The sequence below is a fragment of the Taeniopygia guttata genome, chromosome 2 (assembly GCF_048771995.1).
Source record: "Taeniopygia guttata chromosome 2, bTaeGut7.mat, whole genome shotgun sequence".
NCBI classification, from domain to species: Eukaryota; Metazoa; Chordata; class Aves; order Passeriformes; family Estrildidae; genus Taeniopygia; species Taeniopygia guttata.
Genome location: NC_133026.1, coordinates 91,544,105 through 91,569,751, shown reverse-complemented (window position 1 = coordinate 91,569,751; position 25,647 = coordinate 91,544,105). Strand labels below are relative to the sequence as shown.

Here is a 25,647-nt window from a genome sequence, read left to right as displayed (position 1 = left end):
GGGAACTTTGCACTTATATTTTCAAGAGTTGAATATAGTCTTTAGATCTTAGGTCTGGGTGCTTTGTAATTTCCTTTCAGCAGAGTCTGAAGGTCCAGATTCCAGTATTAATTTCAGAAATAGCTTGTTTAAGAAAAGAGCTTGTGACTGACTTTTAGTAGGATTGATCTGCGCAGCAAATTTAAAATTTGAAACATTTGGGGTTGATTTTGTATATTTCTTCTTGCTAAGATCGTAGTTATGCCCCTATTCTGGTAAAAGATACAATGGGAACAAAAACAGACCCAAAATATTTGGGGGGAGGGCTTATAACATTTTTTTATTGTAGGTGGAGTTTTCAGTGTTACTTAATAATAGTATTTTGACCACGTGGTTACACATACATCTCCTATAAAACTAATTTGTTATTTAAATATAACTAGAAAAGGGACCACAAATAACATGGCAATAGCAGCTCTTTTTGTCCCAAACCTGCCCCTGTGGAAATCAATAGCATACCCTTGAGTTCAACAGTACCTTATTCTGCAAAATAAACTGTTCTCAGCTCCAAATCACAATGAACAATATTTGCTGTATCTCTTGTATTTAGTACATTGAGGCTGTTATCTGATATCCACCACAAATTATGGAATAAAATTTATGCATTAATTTAATTGCAGTTAAAGATTTAATATTGAATGTTGAGTTGATAAATTCGTTCCTGACGTCTTTTCTAGTAATACTTTTTTGAATGTTATTTATTGATGTATCTTTTATTTTAAGTATGGCAGCATGATATGTTTTTGCATTGATATTTGTTACATTCTTGCAAAGCTTACCAGGTTTCTACACATTTTAATTTTGTTTGTTTTTTCAACATGACTTTAGAGTTAATTAAATTTACATAACTATGTCATCATTCTGTCCTTTTTCCTCAGGTCAGGTTAACTTTCCCAGAGTATTTAGCCAAACATATTTTGTAGGGGTTACTGGTATTTTTATTTTTCTCCCTGATGATTTTAATGGCTAACGAAACCAGTTATTGTGGTATTTGACTAACAATAGTGATAGCAAAAGAAGTACATTGCAGATCATTTTGATTTTATTTTAATAAGGTCAGCAATAATCAAGGGAATGAACCAAGTAGAAAATTGTTCCCAAAGGGATATTAAAAGCGGAGATAATCTAATCCCCAAAGGTAGATGTGATGACCTGGTAATTTCAGATATGATTTTATCATTCAAAGTTGCCTGTCTCCAGAGACTTGCTTCAGAAAAATCCTAGATGATTTTCATTGTCAGCAGCTAGCACTAATAAAATTGTTTTTCCTGCAGGCTAGTGTGTTAGGAAATTAATTTTATCTAATTATATGAATTGCACTGTCACTTTTCATGTTGTAATTAAAACACATTTTGTCAGGTTCTAAGCTGCTCAAGAAACAATCAGTTTACTATTTTTACTGTGTTGCATTTTCGCAGAGAACAGTTCAGAAAAATGCAAAATATGTTTGTCTGGCAAATAAAAACTGCCCAGTGGACAAGAGACGTCGTAACAGATGCCAATACTGCCGGTTCCAGAAGTGTCTCAGTGTCGGCATGGTTAAAGAAGGTAAGGACTCTGGCTATTTATGATCCCAGAAAACTAAAATATCATATGTTTTATGAATCCATGTCTCTGTGTGTGTGTATGTCAGCATGGATGTCTCTACAATAAATTTGACAGTGATGAGATTCATAACTTACCCCAAAATATGTGCATTTATGTAGTAATGTATTGATTTTGTGCTTTTCACCCCTATTATCATATTTAGACCATAGACCCCAGAGTTCAAGAACAGCAAGGTCACAAGAGGATAATTTGACAGTGGCCAAAATGTCTCCTTTATTAACTTTGAACATTGCTCGATAATGCTGTTGGCTTCCCCTTGTTATCTCACTGGGGGCTGCACTGGATTGTGTGCATTTTGACGTAGGATCTCGTTTCATTCCCATAAGCTGATTGTAAATTTGCAATTAATTTAAATGGAAACAGGATCAACTCATTAGTCCCAATTCTGCAAATATTTAAGCGTGTGAGTAATATTGTGTGAGCAGTCCCACTGCAAATACTGACATGGATAATATAACCTATAGAGTGTGGTCATATTTTTTCAAATGCTTCAAGAAAGCTAAAATTACTTTGAATGAAAGCCTCTGCCATTTAAAAGGGACACTGCTAGTAGAAACACGGAAATATGTGTTTCACATTCCACATGTTTTCAGCAGTGGGGTGTCACGGGCACACGTACACGGGCACACTGACATGCTGCAAACAAAGCATGGACAAAAGGAACACAACTGGGCTCTCACTAAGCAGCTACATTGCTGCTTACGATCGTAGGTCTGACACAGTTCTGGTGCCATTTGTGTTCCTTTGCAATCAAAGGCATCAAGAGCATGTGCTGAAACTAGAGAACACTCTTATTTTTGCTGGTCTGGCCACTGTAAGGAAAGCAGGGTGTTCATTCTGATCCATCATTTGCTGGAACCTTCACAACTGATTCCCTTGGGATTTTTTTCACCTAGTTGTCCGTACCGACAGCCTGAAAGGGAGAAGAGGTCGGCTGCCTTCCAAACCAAAGAGCCCCTTACAGCAAGAACCCTCTCAGCCCTCCCCGCCCTCTCCTCCCATCAGCATGATGAATGCCCTCGTTCGAGCTTTAACCGACTCCACGCCCAGGGAGCTGGACTATTCAAGAGTATGTCTCGCTTTTCTTTCCCTGTTTGCTTTCCTCACAGAAATGATTTGCGAGTTTCCCCTTGCCAGCTGGTTTGCCGAAATGAAATTAAGTGTGAAATTTGGATGAGGGTAGAAATGGGCCCAGCCAGCCGTTGTCTTTTTGTGATAGGTGGACAATGAGAGGAAAGGAAGTGCAGTAGGTATTAGTGTTAGTAACTATTCATTGTGAGGATCTCAATCACAAAATAATCTAATAATCTGCAGTATATTCAGTGGCTGAGTTAAAGCAAAGATGCATGGATAAAGAGAACATTCTTCTTGCAAAAAGACTGTGCTGAAGCACAATCAATTATGATGTCATTGATTAAGCAGGAGCAGTACTTGTATGTCCAATATCTTAACTTCCATTTTCTGAAGGCTAAAATTTAATAGCGCTTCCCTAATATTCAGATAGAAGGGTTGCAGAGTGTGACACTGAATGGAAAAGACCATTCCTGTTGAAATCAATAGGAATTTTGCCATTATTTAAATGGGAACAGGGTATGCTTTGGATACCCCAGCATAAATATTCCTTCAGTAAAACTCACATTTTTAAAACAAGCTTTTTAACATTAAAATTCTGAAAAGTCATCAAAGCTTTACCAAAGATTCTATATTTTTGTAACCTTATTCTTTAATGTAGTATAGTCACAGTTTAAATATTCATGGAATATTCTGAAAGCTGAAAAAAAATGTTCAAGAGTTATTAAAATACAGCATTGAAATGGCTTGTTAAATACAATTTTTAGGCACGTTGATATAGGATAAGAAAAAAACTACAGCTATGGAAAAACAAGATCAAATTCTTCCCCCTTAAAGAAATATGGTTGTATTTGAGACTGTTAAAAATAGCAGCTGTACTCAGACAAGAACTCCATTGGCCATTTATCACTTGTTGCTAAAGTAATATTTGATCCTAAAGCATATTTACTGCAATTATATAAAAATTACATTATGCTATTTTAGACTATACTTATATATGTATATTTTTTTTTAACAATTTAATGCATGCTGTAGCATATTTTCTTCAAACTAATCTGGAAGTATTAAATCATATTATTTTTCAAGTCATTATCAAGAATCTAGCTGTTCAGTGTCTGACAACTTACTATGAGGAGAATGTATTAGCCGTATCTACATGTACCTTAACTTACCCAGAATGTCTCAGAGATCATTTTGCAAATATCAAGGTGTGTGACGAGCTGTGCTCTTTGATAGAAATCTTCTGGGTTCCACAGAATTACAAGAGTCGAGAGGCCATAGGTTGTATTTCTTTATTGATATAAAGTTCTTTTGCATTTACAGAAAACTGAACAAAAATTATGTACTTTTATGTGACTTTTTTCTTTGTCCTACAGTAATTCTTTATCTTTTACAGAAAACAACACACAGATTTAATTGTTGAACACTTGTTGGATGTTACAGGGAGGATATGATTGACAGTAAATTAATTTAGTCTTGGTAGCTAAAAGATTAAGTATGATTATATGTTAGAACATATTAATATCTACGTTTTTCTTTGCACTAAAATATATAATAGTCTGTTATGCCCAGTGGTACTGAAATAACAAAAATATTCTACAAGAAATTAGTAGAGTCTTATGTTTTTCATAGACCCTTATACTTATTTTTATAAGTTAGGGGAGGTCAAAAAACAAATGCTGTGTAAAGAGCAAAATTAACTGAATTTAATGGATTTAATGAAACATGCCATAAACACACTGCAATGCTAAAATATTCCTATGAAGAATAATCATGTAGCTGTAAAGACTAACTTTTGGCACATTCAGCTGTGACTCTGCTGAGCACCACAAATGGGCAGATCTGGAAACCTGGCTTTGGAGTCAGCCCTGACACTGCTGCAGATACGACCTTAATGTTTAGCACGGTCTTTGTGTTTACAAGCTGTAATATCTTGACTGTCTTAAAACTACTGATAAAAGTTTCAGAGAAAAGCGTGTATCCCTTCCCTTCAGAAAACCCTGTAGACACACACACACATACACAGAACAACCCAGGAAGAAAACAAAACCAAAAATAAATTACATAAGCTACAAACTTTACACCAAAGCATTGGGAACAGTTCTGTTCAGAACATGGCTGCTTTTCATCTAGCACTGGTTTTAACTTACCAGTCCACAGCAGCGGTATATTTAGGTACTTGGTTTCAAAAGGCAATTGCCAAGGGCCGTAGTCTGGTCTCACACCTGTTTACTGGTACAATTCCCTGAGTTTATGCTTTTGAGGAAGTGAGATGAGAAACAGACCCTTGCCATTCTTATTCATGCAGAGTAGGCACCAATCAGTTTACTATTTTTACTGTGTTGCATTTTCACAGAGAAAATAGTAATAAGAGTAAATAGAAATGTTGCCTTTTCAGAGGAGGAGTGCAGCGTTTAGGCAATAATCCCCTCCTTCCTGGTCCACAAAATTAAGCACATATCATGGCTTTTGGAAAAATGAGTGTAGGCTTTCGTCTGTGCAGAGAAGTTATTGTTAGGCTTTTGCAGCTGTAGCCGTTGATGAAGGACTGATGAAAGCAGGCAAAGGGCAGAGCTAAGTTGTGCTATTGGGCTTCCCAACCTCAGGCTTTCCAAATCTCTTCAGATATAACATACAAGTTAACGTTTCTTGCTACACATGCAACCCCCTCCTTAAGTAACAGTCATATTTCATTTAATTCCCAAAGGCGCTCCGAGGAATGGAAGGGGGCAGAGCTTTGTCTTTTGTCTTTCTCCCGGTTTGCCTCCAGTTTGCATAGGGCAGGTTTAGAAATGCAGATTGGAGGGAGCCCTTTCGTCCTGTGGCCTCCTGACCAAGGGCAGGATTGCCAGCTGTCTTGGTCACAAGTTAGGTCAAATATCACTTCTCCATGAAATGAACATGATAAAACCCCACAATTGGCTGCATGAAACATAAACATACATATTGTTTGTTGCTTGTATGCTCCGAAGTCTGTTACAAGTAAATAATATTTTATTTTAACAACTCTTTGTAAGTGCTAATACTTTATAGTGAGCAGTGACGTATTGCAGCAGCTGAAAATTATACAATTCCATGTAATCTTTTACCTTTCTTCTAAAATTGCTCTCGTGGGATAGACTATGCTAAAATATAGAGGTTATAATTTTTTTAGATGCATTTAATTTGATTCAGTGCCCAGCGTGGGGTATACCACACTGTACATTCACAGTTACATGACATAATGCAGCATTCAGCTTCATTAGAAAATGTGAAAGCTTTGCCTTACTTTTGCCAAAGGAATGTTTTATAAATATTGGGAACAAATTAACACCTGGCATAATTACTGAGTTGTGATGAGTTGTATTTAGAATGAACCCATTCAGAATGGGTAGTACCTTTTTTCTTTTCCTTTTGTTTTCCTTCTTCTTTACTGCTCAAAGGATCAAGAATATATCTTGGCTTAGCAGTACCTGTTGTGAGGCAGGAGTTTCCATCAGCCTGTTTTCATTTCCTTGTGTAGTAAGAAAGAGGCATAGGTCAGCCCACGTGTGTAGCAAAACACATCTCCCAGAGCCAAAATGCACACTTGTTGTGGCTTGCTCTGCATGGCCACTTCTAGAAGGTCCAGAGCATGTGTGGTCTCTGAAAAAGTAAATTGTCTTTTTCTACCCATTAATTACCTGTGTGCATCTTGCTGCAGTTCAGTGCCAGGGGTGGTTGATTCTTGCTGCTTGAGCATCCTCAGCTGCTCCATTCAAGTGGGGGTCTGAACACATGAATATGATGCAGCATACAGTTTTTTTCTACTGCTGCTCCCCATCTTCTCTGTATTGTGGCCTCTACCTGTCTCAATGTCATAGGATCCTTTGGAGCAGCTGAGGCAAAATTTATCTCTGCATGAACTTTATAAGAAGGATTGCACCTGTTTCACTAGCTGATTAGGGATGTGATCTGGAACTCACTGTGAGAAACTCATGCAGTTAGTGTTGGGTAAGCAGAACAGAATCACTGAGGGCTAGTACCAGGACCCAGACAGAGGTCTCTAAGGTTGCTGTAGTTCTCCCATCAGTCAGCAACTCTGACATTGTGTACTTCATCCCTTACCTGCCAATAGCAACCAGCTCCAGCCAGGAGAGGCAGAGTACAGGACAGCTACCTGAGAAGTTCTGCTTGCTGCCCCATCTCTCCGTGCTGCACAGAGGTGACTTCTGGGTGGCAGTTAGCAACTTAGGTGATACCTGCAGTCCATGGTTGTAATATTGTCCTCTCAGGCTGCCAGACCACTGTTACTGATGGGAAAAGTTTTTTCCTGCTTCCACTCTGGCTTGGAAAGTTGTTAGAGTGGCCTTTGGGCTGATGGACTCAAGCCTAAGTGCATGTGGGAAGTTGTTCCCAAAGGGTATGCAGGCTTCTTTTAGCTGTGGAGACTACCTCAGCCTTTCTGTGGCTGAACCCGTAAGAGAGAGTGGATATGAAGTCTCTCCCAGAAATAACCCAGCAGGTGTCTGATGATGAGGATGTTACTACAATAAATGCCACATTATTCAGTACCTGCTCAAAAAAACAGCAGCACTTTCCAAGCACAGAATTGGACTAAGCCACAAAAGCCCCTGTTTTTATATTCTGCCAAGAGAGGGAGAGCAGTGTCAAAGGAGTGACAGGGATCCACTGGTGATGAAGTAGGAGATAGTGGGGAGGGAGCTGTCAGAGGGTCACAGGGAAGCTGAGCAAGCTGAGACTGTCAAATGGTTGCCTGGAAGAGTTATGGCCACATAAGCAGGATAATAGGTTCTGCTGAACCTCAAATGCTTCAATTTGAAGGATAAGAGGTGATATGGGGCAGCTGGTTTACTTTGAACCAATTCTGTATTCAAATGAAGCAATGCTGCATGTGTCAGATAAAATGTGATTTATCTTATGTGCCTCTATCACTGTCAGATAAAATGCACTTTGTGAGGTTTCGGAAGAAATCTGCATTTCTGACATACTGAGACAAATTCATCAATGGGAAAAGTGTTTCATTGTAGTAAGCCAAATGTTCCTCTTCTAGTCTGATGCAAATTAGCCTACCCACCAGCCTTCTATTTCTGTTTACTAATAGCATATAGGTACTTGTAAAATGTGATATTATATTTTAGTTATAAATTTGAAATTACTTCTATACATATGGAAATATTTTTGTAATATCTATCTGAATAGCAAAATGCCTGTAGGTAACTAAATAAGTAGGTAGATGTAGACCTACTTTTTATGTCTTTATAAATAATACCAGCTTTGCCACAGAAGGAAATGTTGTTGGGCAAATAATGCTGTATGTTTCACAGAATGCCCTTAAATGCATATAACCTTGCTTTCTGTGGCTTTCATTTTAGTACTGTTCCACTGATCAGGCTGCTGCAGGCACAGATGCAGAACATGTACAACAGTTCTATAACCTTCTGACTGCCTCCATTGACATAACTAGAGGCTGGGCAGAAAAAATCCCAGGATTTACTGACCTCCCAAAAGAAGATCAGACATTACTCATAGAATCAGCTTTTTTGGAGCTGTTTGTACTAAGACTCTCCATCAGGTAACTATTTATTTAATTTCCTCTTAAGATGATGTGAAAAATCATCCATCTGAATATTTTTAAGGAATAAATATGGCACTGTCTTTGAACATTGTCATTTGTACCAAGAAAAAGGCGCCAAAAAAATCAGCAATGTTTGCATACAAAGGATATGGTGTTTAATTTGTTTTACACTGCGGGAAAAATCAAGAAGGTGATTTATAAAGAGATCATAGGTGTCACTAATGTGCTTCTTTTGTTTGATCGGTCCCATTTCCTCCTACATAGTAATCAAAATTGATTGTCAGGTACTATTTGAGCAAGTCTGCTTCGTACTCATAAGTATGAAATATAGAAATGCACTCCAAGTATGAAAGTTTTTCTCTTTTCCCTTTGTCATCTGTTTTTGGAAGGGATGAAGAAGATTTAAAATCTTGTTCGGATTGGTTTTCTTATTAATACCAAGTCACTTAATAGAGTGAGATGCTTTGTCAGTCTAGTACTAGCTAAGACACTACCAAATCCACTTTCAGGAACTGGCAAAATTGCAGACTGGTGATTTCAGTTATGCCCATGTTTATTTAAGTTGAAAATGACCTTTTCATGTGTTTTTTTAACAAAAATATTAGTAATAGAGAGGGAAGAAGATGAGAGCTTGGCTGTAATTTCTCTTTTGCGTACAGGTTTTCATATAAAAGATTTTATGCAGTTATGTGCATTGTCCTGCATTACTGTGTGTGTTCTCCATTATTTTTTCCCTGACAATTTTTACAATCTGAAAAATGCAGATGATACTAAGTAAATGCTGAGAGTTGCAGAACCTATCTTTTTTTATTAGTTTTGTATGTCAAAATGCACTCACTTAGTATTCCTTTGGTTCAAACATACAGTATTTAATGCAAAATGTCTTCTCTGTTTATGCCTTTGGGCAGGACTAAAATCTTAACTAATTAGACAGTCTACACCACATGCTGCAGCTAACCTCAGGCTTATAACTCTACCAAGTAAGCAATCACAGAAGCTTGTTTGTTGTACTTTGGCCCCAAGGGAGAAACATATTGTCAAACGTGAATGCCCACATATGTCTCAGGATAATATGCCTTGGATTTTAAATGACAGAAGCTTCAATACTGGTTATGCATTTTTCTGTAAAGTAGAAGACACATTTATAATTTTTTCAATTGTTTTTATTTGAGGTCTGATACTGCTGAGGATAAGTTTGTATTCTGCAATGGACTCGTGCTTCATAGACTTCAGTGCCTTCGTGGATTTGGGGAGTGGCTCGACTCTATTAAAGACTTTTCCTTAAACTTAAAGAGCCTTAACCTTGATATCCCAGCCTTAGCAAGTCTATCAGCTCTAACTATGATTACAGGTAAGTGCTTCTTTGTTAACAGAGAACTTCAGACTCCAGTGCTTTGCTTTATTGTAGATTCAAGCAATTTCAGTTGATTTAACTATATTCAAGGTGAAGTAATTATGAGTTTTAAGCACTAGCATGACCATATTGAAATTGTGGATTAGCATTAGGCTGTCAGACACCTCTCTTAAAATGTAATCTAACTATTTCTTTGCAGCTTCATTGTTTTCTTGGAGCAGTCTCTAAAAAGCAAACTGCTTCCAAGCAAATTGTGTAGCTCCTACAAAAATATTCAAGATACCTGCTGAAGTCCCATAAAAAAAATCTTACTGAAATTACCAGAGCTAGGTCTTCAGTGTAGGAATAGTAATATCAAGACAGCTTGAGACCTAGAAGCTGTACAGCTAGCATAGCTCATCTCTCAGCAAGATAGCTAGACCAGAAAGAGTGCTCCATGAGGGCAGGCAGGCTGCATTTGGTAGCCAGGCTAGCCTAGGTATTCCATGTACTGCTTTTCTGAGAGAGGAAAATCAGTGAATTATGAGAAAAAAGTCACATTCTGCAGTTGTACAAAAGCTTTTGGGTGTGCATGTGACTGTATGACCCTTTCTGCTTGCTGGGGTGAACAGCAGGAAACTAATGTCAGAATCTGCCAAATCTGTCCAGTAAGTACAAGATAGGGGAAGATAACCTTTTAAGGTGTAATTTTTGCATTCCTGAAACAATAAAGCCCAGCATACCTTGGGCATCTTGCAATAGAAGAGTCACGGCTGATGCAGCAGAAGGAGTTGGGAGAAAGTGTGTCTGACAACCACAGAGCAGAATTTGGAGGAGGAGTCATCTCCTCAAAGAGCCTCACACTCATATCAGAAAAACTGATAACAGTTTAACAGTGCAACCATGTCATCAGTGTGACATGGTGCTTCAGTGTACCCTGAGCTGGATCTTCCCAGGGATGCTTATAAGCTCCACTGGGATAGATATTGATTTCCTTCTGCATTTCAGGCATGCACTATGCAGGCAGTGGTCCCAACAACACCAGTCTTCATTTTACCTGGGATGGGAGTGATGTCAGGGCAACCCTGAGATAAAATGACAGAAATAAAAAAGTAAAATTGGCCAATTCCTGCTAATATTTGTGGGGCCAAGATTCTGGGTTCAGAGTTTGCACAGTACGCTGCCTTCCTGCATTTTGGTGAAGGGTTACTGTATGTATGTAGCTCTTTGTTTCTTAAGTATTTTCATTTTTTTTTTTTAATTTCTGTTAATTTCTTCTGCAGTTGAAAAGGGTACTTTAAGATCCAGGCTCTGGTTTCTTTGATAAAACATTTAAGATCAGAATAACTCATTGGAGCTGCTTTACTCTGTAAAAAAAGTTATCAAAATGAGTGGTATGTTAAATTCAGAAAGAACTTTCCCATTTTTTTTTTTTCTCCTGCATATATACATGCAGTGGCATATGTTCACACCTACTTACATATATGTACTATAAACACCTACATATATGTGTATGTGTGTGCATACTTACATACATACATAATGTATTTATGTATGTATATGCATTTATATAACTAAATCAAGGGCAGGTGCTGTCCCTCTCTCTCTATATTTATATACAGGCATATATGTTTTTATATATATGTGTATATATATATATATATATATATATATATATATATATATATATATGAGTGATTTAGATGACTTACTATATATGAGATATGTCTTTTTTAGGTAGCCATAGGTAGTACGTTCTTGATTATCCTCCTGGAGGCTGAGAGTCTGCAGGTTGATGAACAGGATTCCCAGCAAGTTACGTGAATGTAGCAAAAGCAAATGTATAGGAGGAAAACTTACCGCCCTTACAAACCCATTTTCTGTTTTAAAGTGGTCATTTGTTCAGTTAAGCATGCTTCTTTGCCCTTTACATAAGGAGACAGTGTTGTCCAGTGGCTGGCTCAGTTCACCTTAGGATAAGTAGAAATAGGTTTTAATTGCATATATCCCATGTTTCTTCCTTTCCTTGATCACAGCACTTCCAAGAGTTTGCTATATTGTGCTTGTCTTCTCAAAGTTTCTAAACAAATGGAAGTAATTGTTGCCTTTAAAAGGAGACAATTTCTGTTCCATTTCTGTTCAGAAGCTTTAAGATTTTTCTCTGTTTGTCAACCTTCTCTTGATTTTTTTTCTCCTGTGTAAGATGGTATTTAAAATTAATGTTGTTTTCTGCTTATTCTTTTATTTCGTGAGGCTGGTATATCTCTGCTGATTTTGTCCAAGGACAGCATGTATTTTCATGTGATCTAAATTAGACCAAAGTTCTAGTGACTTATATTCACAGGTTTCAGATATCCAAGGGCAGTTAGCTAACTCAGGGACTCAGCCAGAAATTTGGTCACCTGAAAATGGATAGCATTGTATAATGATGAACAATATTAAAAATAAAACATGTAAGAGGAAATCAGGTGATTCTAGCTAGTGTATTGGAATTTTTTGTTCAGGAAAAGCTTGAGATCCCACAAGAAAAGGCTTCTTGTCTCCTCCCTTCAGTTTGAGTATGACAGGCCATGTGATGGTTTTCAGCTAGTCACACCAAAAGAGAAAAAATAATAAAGAGAAGATTTGCAAAGATGAAACCTGAAGAATCTGAAATGTTGAAAAATTTTAAACATTGTTTTGAGGCTTGGCTTAGATTTAGATGGGTGGTTTAGGTGCCCTTCTTTATCTCCAGGGAAGACATCCTTTTCTTCTGTAATGGATTGTTGGAAGCAATGGGTAGTTGGCAAACTCTACTTCAAGCCCTTTCTGTGGGTCAGACCAAGGAAGAGCAACCTTTCCCAGGAACATAGGATATCCAACTATTGAGTACCACTGTCTTTTGTCTTAGGCAACTTGATATATTTCACAGGCCACAGAATGGCTGTTGTGTCTGATGATTTGTGGACAAGCTGGTGGTCAGAGGGACACCCAAGGCCCTATCTCTGGTCTGATTCCAACAGGAAGGGAATCTGACCGTGGTTCTCCCTTGTTCCAGGTGGATATCTATTTCATTGATAATCTGCTTCAAAATAAGGAGTGAGAAAGCTTTCTAGTTGTTTGCCTTTAGAAACAACACTGCAAAACCAGAATGCTGCCTTGAACAAAATTTTCTTGATTATCACATAAATAGCTAATGGCTATTTGATGGCTTAATCAAAATGAAACAAACAAAAACCCCAAACAAATAAAAAAACAAGCAAACAAAAAACCAACCCCAAGATAACAGTCCTGTGGTCTGTAGTAGTCATAGCCTGTTTTAATACTGTGCAGCAATTTAGGTAGCATTAAATTCAAGAATTGTCTTTCCAGATAAAATTCCTTCTGAGAATAATGACCTGTTAATTCTTCTTGATTTAATGAGTGCTGTCCTAAGCCCAAACAAAGATGTGTGCTTGGAAAGCAAACCTTCTTAAATACTACCAATCTTTGGCAATTTTGCTGAGGGAGAAGAGTAAGAGGAGTCACTACTCTCTTTCACATATTCTGCCTGTGTTCTTCAAGAGTGACAGGGACAACTAATATATGTCTCCCAGCGAAGGAAGAGGGAATAAATGTAAAATTCAGTGTTGGAGACTAAAAGACATTCCACTGGTCCCAGTGTCCTAAGATATACTGAAGGCTGTTCCTTCAGTTTGGGATGTCAAATTGTCTCCCCAGTAACAGCTCCAGTAGTTGCAGTGACCTTCAATTAACCCTGCTGACTTGTTTGGAGCCACAAAGCTCCATGTTCTCTCCTAACCACAGCTGCAGATGACAGCACAGGATGCATATAGGCATGTAGGTCATTCTTTTCTTTTCAGTGTCGTTACCTACATTGCTTGCTTTGGGTAAAACTAATTTTTGTACAATATTTTCCATTAGAAAGTCCATGTATTTTTTGCTTTTTCTATCTCTTTTATGTGTCCTGGAAATCTGTGGTATGTTGCCTATAAGGAAAAGCATTATGTCAGATTGCTGATGAATTTTCAGGTCCTCTCAGATAAGACATCAGCTTAAAAGAGCACCCAGAATGAAGGAAATTGCATCTTTACTGTGGGGGCTTGCAAACAGTTAACTTAGAACTTTGTCATGCCAAAACACATCTTTTTACTGTAAGGTGCTCCTTTAGGATCTTCCTCTCTCTGTCTCTCTTCTCTTTTTTTACTTCCTTTAGTTGGTTTAGAAAGGCTGGACACAACTTCCTCCACAGCATATGAGTGTTGCTCTAAGCATCACCCAGAAGAATGTAAGTGGGAAACAGCACATGACACTCACCTTACAAGCCTATGAATGTAAAAAAAATTATCTCTGTCATGTTCTCCTTTAGATCACTTATTCTGTTGGTATGCAGCATCTAATGAGCTAAAGAAGAGCACCAACATGGAAAGAAAATGCTGGTCATCTTGGGTCAAGTTGTTAATTCCACACAGAGGATTTCTATGAGTTTAGAGTGTTCATGGATCACAAGCGTTCCTGCACAGTCACTCCATGATGGACTAGGAAGGGTTGAGGATGCAGCTTTGCAGAGTAGAGCAGATACTAACTCAGCCTGTCCTTGAAAATGCTTCCTAAACTTCCCAAATGACCATTTGTTAGTTTTATTCAATCAGAGTGAAAATAGAAAGACTGAGAATTCAGTACAGATCATCTGAAGGGCACATTCTAATTCAGCCTCAAATTTTTGTCCGCTCTAGAACTGCTAGTGTTTTCTCTTTCTTATTCTTCTTGTTGATTATGTTTTCCTCTCTGCCCCTTCCTTTCTCTATCCACATCAAACCATTATTATTTTGCCCACTTGACACTCTCAGTGGGATGTTGCTGAATACAGAGCATGCTAGCCCTCATTCAGCCAAGCTCTTTCACCATATGTTTTATTTTAAGTGTGTTACAGACCAGCCCAGAACCACTGTATATATTTGGCTTATTCACACTCCTAATGCTTTGTTAGACTGGCACCAGACCACTGAAGAATATTGTGAGGTTTCAATTAATTAGGAGTTTGTGTTTGTCTTCCTGCTGTTGGGCTTTCTGTTCCAGTTTACAAACACAATTTTTAGCACCATCAGTCATACCAAGAAACAGTGATGAGACCAGTGTGGCTAAAAAGAGTATGAGTATGCTGCAGTTCCTTCTGAACATGACTTTGTCCAACCTCCCAATGGAATTGAAACTTACCTACTCTTCAGCAGCAGATCTCCTTCAGTCCTCTTGCCAGGATATCCTCTGGAGTGGGTGCTTCATGTGCTGGGTCTACATACAAGCAGGTGGCAGACTGGAGGAGTGTAGGAGAGCTAGTTATAAAAAAAAAAACCCTCCAGATTGCATTGTCTGCCTTCCCCCTGCCACTTAGCTGAGGGAAATACTGTCAGCGTCAAAGTAAAGTACTCACTCCTCCTTTTTCACTCCCACCTCTTTGTTGAGACAAGAACTCTTTGCTTCTACAGCAACCAGCAATTTCTGTGTTGTATTGTGGTTTCCATAAAAGAGGGAGCAAACTATGGTATTCTGTGTGGCCACTCATCTCACCTGGCTTCAGGTACCTTGCACACCTGATGGAGAATACAGGGCACTTCCAGAAGATGATTCATGCACCTAAAATTGTAATAATCTTCTAAAAATGCCCATCTTTACACTGATGTTAGGAAGAGTTTGTGAGGTCTGTGCACCAAGGTTGGGGACCCTTGTGAAGTGTCTGAGAGCTAGGCAGGATAAATGTGGGCCAGACTGCAACAGGAAAGGAGACTCTTGGATCTGCCCACTTCCAATATTCCTGTGTAGCAGTGTGTGCACAAGAAAGCTGTAGGCAACTGAGCCTTGTGCTTATTTGAGTTATAGAAGAGGAAGAGAAATGTGAAGGGGGAAGAGAAAATCACATAACTATATTGAAACCAAGAAAATCAAGAGGCCTATTTTAAGGCTGCAGTGTTCATCCTGTGTGTCATTCTGGATCATTCTGGATACCTCAGAATTAATTGAGACTAAAAGTGATACCCTGTGACACAGAGTGCAGAGCCCAAGGTCTCTGAGAGGCATTTTCTGTAAATATGGTGCTCAGTCTGCCTGACCCTGGCATGATCTACCTCAGGTTAGAGGTTAGGGTCTTTGCTTTCTTCTTGTTGAGTTTTTGCCAATCAGTGTAATGATAGCACAAAACCACATTCAGCTTCCCGGGAAAAGGAAAGAGATGGAAAAAACTGCTGTGTTCAGTTTACCAGGATAAGCTAAGTTTGCAGAGGTTTAGACGTAAGACTTGTAATGAGTCATTTTGACAGCATTTTTGCCATAAATCACGATTTTTCTCACAAAAATCAATGATATCCTAAAACATAATCTTGCTTTGTTAGAGGCTGAGAAATCCTGTATTAACTTTACACGTGCCTCTGTCATTATAAGAACGTCTGACTACGATAATATTTACACATCTCCTCAATCAGTTAAAGAAAACCTATCTATTTTGGCCAGCTGTACTTCTTGGGAAAAATCTTGGCCTTATCATTCCCATGTGGATGAGACCATCCTGTGGAAGACAGAGAATGAGGCCCTTGGCTTCAGTGCCACTGTACACCCTTAGCACAGGGGCCTCGTGCTGCTCCCTTTAGGTTGGATAAGAAAGACTGTGCACTATCTTTGTGCAAACAGAACGGGGCGTGTGAAAAAGGCAAGAAAATGTATCTCCTGTTATTTGACCCCTGTTCAGTCTAAATCTTTGAGTTAATTAGGCCCTAGATGCCTCAAGTCTACCAAGGAGAGGAGCCTATTCTTAGATGAGTGTGTTCTTCAGAAAGTAGTTGTGTTCTACCACCAGAGACTGCAGTGGCAGTGCCGGTCTATGCGGTGTCCTTTCGAATAGATGGCTTTGACTTTCTATGGATGCCTTAGGAGTTTAAGACTAAAACCCCTAGAGGCAGCTCCAGGCATGAGGAATTAACCCTTTTGGAGATTTACAAGTAGAAAAGGTCATTGTATGGCAATTCACTCAGGGGAAGACAATATGGTTTATCAGGGACTGCTTTAATATTGTAGCCCCAGACTTTAAGGACAGAGTATCTCTTAATTCTGAATTTCCATGATTTTGTTATGTAAAGTAAGGCTACTAATATGATAATCTTTGCACACATAGTGTTTTGCCTTGTACATTTCATGGCTATTCACAAAAGACATGATTTTTTCATGAAACCTTCTGAACTTGTCAGTGGGAGGCAAGCTGTTTAGTTCCGGCTGGAAATGCTAACAAAGTAGCGGCATGCTCCAGAGACAGAGATAATTTTTCATACTCTGTAGCAAGGTATACACCTACTGAGGCAGTGGTTTGAAAATGTGCTCTGCTAATTTGTAGTTGGGTCTTGGATCCATTCTAGTATTCCAGTTCCCTACATCTATAAAAATATCTTCACTTACACAGCTAGGAAACAAAATAGATTAAAAGATGGGCACTCTTCAAAGATTGTAAGATTAATTTAATGTCCTGCAGTTTCTCTCAGTAGGCTAGTGGTAAAAAAAAAAAAAAAAAAAAAAAAAAGGCCCTACAGCTTTTCCAACCTGTATAAAATATTTATCTGCCAAGATTTTTAATGGCAGAATCTGTCTAAGTATTTACTCTCAGTGACCTGTATAGTTAATGCTTACGTAATTACACTATACACCATTTACTGGAAAAGCTTTAAATATTCATTGACTTCTCATGTTTTAATGTAAACAAGGCACTTAGGATACCTAGGGTTTTTAATTCCTGCAAGGTGGAAATGATGTCTGAAGCAGATGTCACTGGCTGGATAAGTGTTGCTTTGAAACAACAGGGCAGATTGATAGTACTTAAATGAGTGTGCACAGTAGCTTCTGGACAGAGATGTCCATGTCTGCACAGCTCTCTGATTCTGATCCCAAACCAGTATATTCAGGAGCTAACTCTGCGTAAGTAAATACAGTTGAAAAAAAGTGTAAAATGGGTGAATATCAGTGGAAAACCAGACCTTTGCATTTCTGACTGCCCTCATTGAATCCTGCTTGTTTTATTGGTTTTTAAAGAGGATCTAAGCCAAAACAGGTGGAGAGCAAGGAGTTTTTATACACAGGACTGGGCAAGGCACCACTGCGCCTGCTGCAGGCATTACTCCTACTTCTGGAAGTAAAGAGAGCAGTACTCTTTTCACTGTTCCTTAAGGGACAAACAGAGGACATGTCTATTGCTTGCTCCTCCTGGCATGGAGGAACAAGACTTGGGGACAATGGGCACAATGTGGCTGCTGTTTGCCTGGGATGGGAGAGAGGCCCAGGGAAGGAGATGACTTCAAAAGCATCAAACACAAGAACTGCCACATTTCTCCTTATCCACTGCTGTCACTGTTTTATATATCTAATTGACTTAATATAACCTGCATTTTTTTTGATTGCCATATCTGGCACAATTCTATTTCATGTGTAAATTATTATGACTTTTCTGTGAAGCCATTTCTTACTTACATGTGTATTTCAGTCAGAGGCAAATGAAAACACCACAAATTTGAGATTTTTTTTCTGATTTTTTTTTTTTGTTCTGTTACTTTAGTTCATCCACTAAGCAAACAACATAGGATTCTTTCCCCTGTAAAAAGTCTGCTTTTAGCGAATCACAAATCTGATTGATTCTACTTATGCTTAGAAAACTGTGAATGCATTTAACATTAGTATAGTATTTTTAAAAGATATTTGAAGGGGAATAAACCCCAGCTCTCCTTCCTTTTAGGAGTGCTGAGGTTTTTGTGATGGATAGCATGGCAGCTGTTCAGGCATTGCTCACTCAAAGCAAAATAGTTAACTTCCAGGCTTCTTTTATCTTCGAGCTTTTAAAGATGAATAAACTAAAAAACAGCAGCTGATCAAAATAACAAAGGATAGTAAGGTGCCTTTAGTTTCTTATAAGAGTGTCTGCAAATTCCTGGTGGAATTCTAGGCCGGGCGCTGATGGAGCTAGCTAAGGATATTGATCGCCACTTGAATTCACTGAATAAATAATGGTTGCCATAGTTATTGAGCATTCACAACTGGTGGGGAAGCACGGAAATCTCCAAAACACCTCCTGTGATGGTTTTGCTGCAAAATCACCCAATTAATTCTGCCTCATATCATGAAAATTATGTCAGATACGCAGGATGCTTGGATTCCTTGTACCAGAATTTCAATCATAACTGAGCATCTCTGTCACCTGTTTTAGTAGATAAAGAGAAAAGGGCACTTGCTCTCTCTTATTTTGTGTGGCAAAAAGGTTAACTGACTCCATGTAACCCCAGCTGTTCTGAGAAATCTACACTCTCAGAACACTTTTTGCTCTGAGTTCCAGAGCATGCACCTGGGTTACACCCAAGAAAACGCATTCTCTCCATTTGTGATAGGGATGCTGATGTGATTTTTCCCTCTGGCTTTGCAGAACGACATGGATTAAAAGAACCAAAGAAAGTGGAAGAGCTATGCAACAAGATCACAAGCAGTTTGAAAGATCACTTAACTTTCAGTTGCCAAAACAAAGGACAACCACTCGAGTCTGCAGAGCCGAAGGTACTGGGTGTTCTGGCTGACTTGCGTTCTCTCTGCACACTGGGACTGCAGCGCATCTTTTACCTGAAACTGGAAGATTTGGTGCCAGCCCCTTCCATCATCGACAGGCTGTTTCTGGACACCTTACCCTTCTGAGTCAAACCACCCCTCCGAGAGGCAAACGCCCGCCAGAGCAGGCAAATGGATCGTGACTTACAGCTAACATTTCTGCCCTCACTTAACAGAAAAGCCGCTCCGAGTCTAACATGAGGTCTTTTCTGGCGCTTTGTCCTTACAACCTGAGGCCTGAAACTTACTGGCTTACTGGTTTGGGGTTGTGTTCTTTGTTTTTTTTGTGTGATTTGGGTTTTTTAAATGGCTAATATGGCACTTTTGGACAATGCTATCCCAGCAGCAGTAAAAGGTTAACATGACTGTTTTAAATCTGTTGTTTAACACCTCATGGTCTATGAGGAGTAAAATTGTAGAAGCTGTGTTTGAAAGAACAGCAAATTGTTGTTTGCCAGGGTAGTATGTGTTTTGTGAGGATACCTTTAGCATACTTCCTGCATCAAGGGCACATACATCAGCACAATCTAAACAAAAATTCACTTTTTTAGCAAAGTACATTCAATTAAGCATTTCATACAAATCAAATATAGCAAAATGACAATGGCTGTTAGCTCCCATGTTCAAGTGCAATTTTTTAAAGTGCTGTCTTACTAAGTCTCGTTTATTAACTAATTTATTTTATTAGGAAAACAAACAGAAGAAATCAAGGGAGAAAATTACATGCACTAACTTACCTGACAGAGTTTTCCAAACTTGATTCCATGTAGCGTGACTTATTGACAAATGTATGTGGAAGACACGGGAGCAATTGTGGCTCAGTTGTTCCTTAGCTAAGGAAACCCGAGTAAGTAGTGATTGGAGCATACAGGGTCAGTATCAGGGATAGTTCAGTTCTAGACTTCTAACACAAGCAACTTGTTAGTAAACAGACAGAAGATGGTTTTCAAGAACAAGCAAGTCTTGTAAAATAGTATGAATGTAAGTGCTAGGAAGGATATAGTGGGCTGCGTTTAAACATTCCGTGTTCGTACTCCTTTTTGTATGTTTATACTGTTGATGCCATATTAATATGAGATAATTTGTTGCATAGTGTCTTTATTTGTATAAATGTTTGTATGCATGGTATATTGTAATGGCTTTGCCTGTATTTATTGCAATGACTGCCAGCTCATGGGAACCCTGTTACACATGATAATTAAATGGGGTGTTCACACTGACTCAGATACACCAGTTGGAAAACTATATACATATATATAATGTGTATGTATATATATGTATATACCTATATTTGTGTGCGTGTGTGTGTGCGCGTGTCTTTTTATTAACCATTTGTATATAAAATATCTGTCAAATCACAAGCAGAGTTATTTTACAGTTTATTTGCAGTGACTTCTAAGGCAGTACTGTTTAGCACTTTGATATTAAAATCTTGCTCATGTTTTGGTAAATTCAAATAATATTTAAAAAGTTCAGTTCTAAAAAACTTTATATGCACTGTATTAAGTCAAAATTTTGTTGGTCATTTTGCTAAAGAAATTTTTGAATGTCAACCTGATGTCACTGTATCTTTTGTTAGCTTTAAACATTCTAGCTTTTGTCTTTTTTTAAACTATGCTGTTTATATGGAAATTAAATTATACAATCAAACAGATGCCAAATGAATTGCCTAATTGCTGCAAAGGATAACCCAGATATCAAGTCACTGTATGGTTTTCAAAAAGTAATCTGGTATTTTATCACTTACTATGTTTGGATGTGCTTTTATGAAAAAATTATTCTTATATCAAGATTTATAGTAGTGTCAATAGGGAAACAGACTTCTAATCACTATAGTTAATATTTCTGGTTTACCTGCAGATAATATTTGGAGAATTATTGCTTTTTGTATTGACTTTTAAGCTTATGTGCAAACATAATAGCATAATTAAATATCAGAGAAGCTAATGTTTCTTGTAGGTTGCTGTAACAAGCCTGACCAGCAAGACAAATATATTTTGACTGAATTTGCTTTTGTATATACTAAATATATATATATATACATATATATATATACACTCACACACATGTGCGCATACAAAAACATACAGACATAAAATCCAAAAAAAGAATGTTTGCTTTTGTCTCCTTGTGTAAGACACAAGGTCCCTTGAGAAATTACTTTTATCTAAGGACAAATCCTGCCAGGTGCTGAGCACCAGCCAAACAAGGGCTTGCAGGAGCTTTTTTGTGAGTGTGCCCGTATCAAGGATTTTGAAGCAAATCAGCATAGTACAGTAAAATTGCTTTTTTGTTGAGCAAGGTTTATTTATTAAGTGGAATGTGAGTGGGAGGAAGCAGGTTGAGAGCCCCGTGTGAGATTTCACGTAGTCTGTGTCCTCCAGTCTTCCATAGATAGTCTTAGCTGTGATACTCTCCCAAATCCCATCATCTGTGCAATTGTCCTTCATGTCAACTTCAATACACTGATTCATCCTAGAGTACAACCGGTGACCTGTCGCAGTGGTAAAAGAAAGAGTTAATGCAGAATAAATCTACGACTATTCTTAGAGCTCTCTCAGTGTGAACATGCCTTTGTCTAGGCAGAATTCAGGAATATATCAGGTGTTAAGGGAGAGTGCCTTGCTTTTATTTCAGACAACAGTGTCTCAAGAGTTTCTTCACTCAGCTAACCACAGTACTTTCTTTCTTTTTTATTTCTTTTTTTTTTTTTTTTTGTGGTGTTAACCTGTGGGTTGAAAGAAATGCTCATGTACATATACAATGTAAATTAAAATTATTAAATTGAATAACATTTTTTTCAGAGGCCCCATGTGTGTTGAATAAGTATGCTTAATTCTGTTAAAATCTGATGTGAATTTTTTATCATTTATAAAACATTAAAAAAATTGTCTACTTGAGTCTTAAAAGTGGAAAAATTGGTGAAGCATGCTTAAGAACACTGGCAATTTAATGGCTAGTCTTTTGATTAAAATAGCTTTTACATAAATATATGCCTGCAGTATCTGGTTATGCAATCTCAATTAGATATTGAGAGCTGGACCATGGTTGTCCCAGAGGTTGAACCACATGTAGACCAGAGCAGAGAGACTATTCACCCCTCACTGTATTTCTCCTCCATGACAAAAAGGGACTATAGCTGTTAATCCAGAGCTGATGAAGCTGCAGAGACAGGACTGGTTGGCTACAGGGCTCATAGCACCTATGTCTGGCCAGAGAGGTGACAGAGCTCCCATTCCATATTCAGCCCCTTTGCTAATACATAAATCCTGCTAAGGCATCGCTCCAGCAGGCACCTGCATCATTTTCTTCAAATGTGCATCCAGCTCCTTTCTTTACTGTGCCATTGCTTTGCAGGAGGGATCGCTTATCCCCTGCCAGCAAAACTGTTTGGCTACAAATGCATTTCCAACAAATGCCGTTTTGAGAGGCATCTGCCACTATTCCGGGCATTGCCGTGAGTGCCGATGGCTCCGGCACACCTCCACGAGGGCTGTTCCGCAGGAGTTGCTCGGCTGGAGATGGCATCTAATGATGTGCTGTGCTGGGCTGCAGGATTGGCAGCCCCTTCCTTGGAAATGTGACAAAACAAAAGGTTGTGCTAACTCTTCCAAATTATTTTCTGTGGTTTGTTTTTTTTTTTCTATGCCATATTTTTAAAATTTAAACTATGAATCTTAACATTGTTAATAATAATAATGAGTTTTGCATATTAGCTCCCTCTTGAGCAATATATGCAGATCTTGAGATCCAGCCACACCAGGCTCTGAACTTTTACCCTACAAGACAAAGTTTATCCTTACTAAACTTACAAGTATCTCAGTTTGTAACTATTTTAAGGCCTCGTGTCCTCAGACATGAGAACAGGTCTATGTCCTGATCTAACCTGCACTTGTGTCTTTATTGTGCCTTGTGTGCTTATACCCCTAAACCATATCAGCACCAGAGGCCTTGCTAAGGGATGTGATGTCCAATGGTTGATTTTGGCAGTGGAAGGCTGGGCTGAGTCAGGAATATATGAGCAGGTTCCTCTAGTAGCAACCACCCTTGGACAAGAGACTATCACAAAGGCACCCAAAAATGAGGAACTTTCACTAGAGGTGAGTCAATCTCTTTCTACAGCTTTCCTATTTTTACTTTTCACATTCATGTTCATTTGCCCAATATACAAAGCTAAAATTTCAGTTATGCTGTCGAGAAGAGGGAGAGAGAGGGGTTTAATTGTATAAAATTAAGCGTGGTTCTGGGAAAAATTGGCAACACCCTCTGAGGACACTGAAACATGTCTTTTGATTAATTATTTGTATTATAGCAACACCTAGAGGCCACAATAGAGATCAGGACCTCATTTTGCTACCTATGCTAATTAGCACCTCCGGTGCCCACCCAGGAGAAGCTCCAGTCCAAACAGATAAAATACGAAGAAATAGGAGAATGCCAACTTGGCCATACAGCATCTCGGAGTTGGGAATAAAACCTTCTGTTTGCTGAGCTAGTGTCCAGTGAATGCTCTTATTTAGCTTTCCTTTTCTTTCCATTATGCTGCCACTGTATTAAATTATAAAATCATGATAAAAACATCGACAAATTCAAAATAACCCAGGTATTCAAATTGACCTTTCTTACCCTGCTTATGAAGTCATCCATGAGACTATTCAAAATCGTGGTCAATCATATGTTTTCTCAACCAAACCAGGTAGTATTTAGAAAACAAATACTTATCTGTCCTTTATTAAATTAATGAAGCCAACCATTGGGAATATTGCAATATATGGATTAAATAATAATTACTAATGGACAAAAAGGATGAACTTTTTAAAATGCCAAACCATTGATGTATTAATTGAATAAATGGGATGCCAGTTAATCAAATATTTAGCAGCAGAGGACATATTTGAGAATTGTATTCCAGACTTGCGTTTGTGAGTATTACCAATGCGGTGATTTGTCAAATAAAAGTAAAAGAAACTTGTTTACCAAATGGAAACACTTACAGCAAATTTTATTCTGTTTTCTTTTTAGCTTTAGTCACCTTTATGTTCATATTCATAATATGGAATGTTCTGGCTGCATTTGATTACAGAAGGAGTTTAAATACTTGAAATGGTTATATGGCTGTGAAAGTCAACTGAGGCAAAGATTCTGACCTTACCCCACAAAACCAAGGATTTTCTTTATAAAGAAGCATGGGATTCCACTTTACACTGGTTTTGGTTGAGACAGTAAATTTTTGTCACAGTAGCTGGTGTGGGGCTTTCCTTTGGATTTGTGCTGGAAGCAGTGTTGGTAACAAAGAGATGTTTTTGTTACTGCCGAGCAGAGCTTACACAGAGCCGAGCCTCTTTTTGCTGCCCACCCTGCCAGCCATAAAAGCTGGGGGTACCCAAGAAGTTGGGAGGGGACACAGCTGAGACAGTATCTCCAACTGACCCAAGGGATTTTCCATACTGTACACATCATGCTCAGCAATAAAAATGGGAAAGAAGAAGGCTGGTGGGGACATTCAGAGTGGTGGCATGTCTTCCCAAGTCCCAACCATGATAGAGGCCTGCTGTCCTGGCTCATGCCCACGGGAAGGGATGAATTAATTCCTTGTTTTGCTTTGCTCGCATGTGCAGCTTTTGCTTTCTCTATTAACCTGTCTCTATTGCTGGGAGAAACCCAAGAGTTTTCTCCCTTTTTCTCTTCTGATTCTGTCTCCCAGCCTGCCAATGGGGAGTGAGCAAGTGGCTGTGTGGGGCTGAGCTGCCTGATGGGGTTAAACCACAGCACAGATATAAATGATGTTCTGTATATGGCAAGATCCTTATGTGTGTATAGTGAAACTACTCAAATAGTACAAGGTTCTGAAGTCATGCCAAAGACAAAACCACGGGGGGAAAAAGGCGTTTTTTCCACATTGTTTAATGTTTTCATAGAATCATCGAAACATTTAGGCTGTAAAAGACCTCTAAGATCATTGAGTCCAACAGTTAACCTATCACTGCCAAGTCCATGAAAAAGCCATGTCCCTAGGTGCCACATCTACATGCCTTTTAAATACCTCAGAGGCAGTGGCTCTATCACTTGGATATCACTTGGAATGGACAGCCCATTTAAGTGCTTGACAATCCTTTCAGTGAAAATTTTTTTTCCTAATATCCAATCTATACCTTCCCTGGCACAACCTGAGTCCATTTCTTCTTGTCCTGTCACTTGTTACCTGGGAGAACAGACTGATCCCTGCCTGGCTACACTCTCCTTTCAGGCAGTTGTAGAGAGCGATAAGATCACCTCTGAGCATTGTTTTCTCCCCAAACAATCCCAGCTCCCTCAGCCACTGCTTGAAGCACTTCACATCCAGACCCTTCACCAGCTCCATTGCCCTCCTCCAGACTCAGTCCAGCACCTCAATATCATTCTTGTTCTGAGGAGCCCAAAAGTGAACTTGGGATTTAGG

At 38.6% G+C, this 25,647-nt stretch overlaps 1 protein-coding gene across 2 annotated transcripts in view; it reads left to right on the top strand.

Moving 5' to 3' along the window:
• NR4A3 (nuclear receptor subfamily 4 group A member 3) overlaps nucleotides 1–24,189 on the top strand; it is a 31,504-nt gene extending 7,315 nt beyond the window's left edge. For both annotated transcript variants that reach the window (XM_030265859.4, XM_072924450.1), the window contains 5 exons: nucleotides 1,458–1,587; nucleotides 2,544–2,716; nucleotides 8,073–8,272; nucleotides 9,448–9,626; nucleotides 19,033–24,189. In XM_030265859.4, the coding sequence (XP_030121719.4) occupies nucleotides 1,458–1,587; nucleotides 2,544–2,716; nucleotides 8,073–8,272; nucleotides 9,448–9,626; nucleotides 19,033–19,295 (945 nt within the window). In that variant the 3' untranslated portion in view covers nucleotides 19,296–24,189. The remainder of the gene's footprint in view (nucleotides 1–1,457; nucleotides 1,588–2,543; nucleotides 2,717–8,072; nucleotides 8,273–9,447; nucleotides 9,627–19,032) is intronic.
• The last annotated feature ends 1,458 nt before the right edge of the window (nucleotides 24,190–25,647 follow it).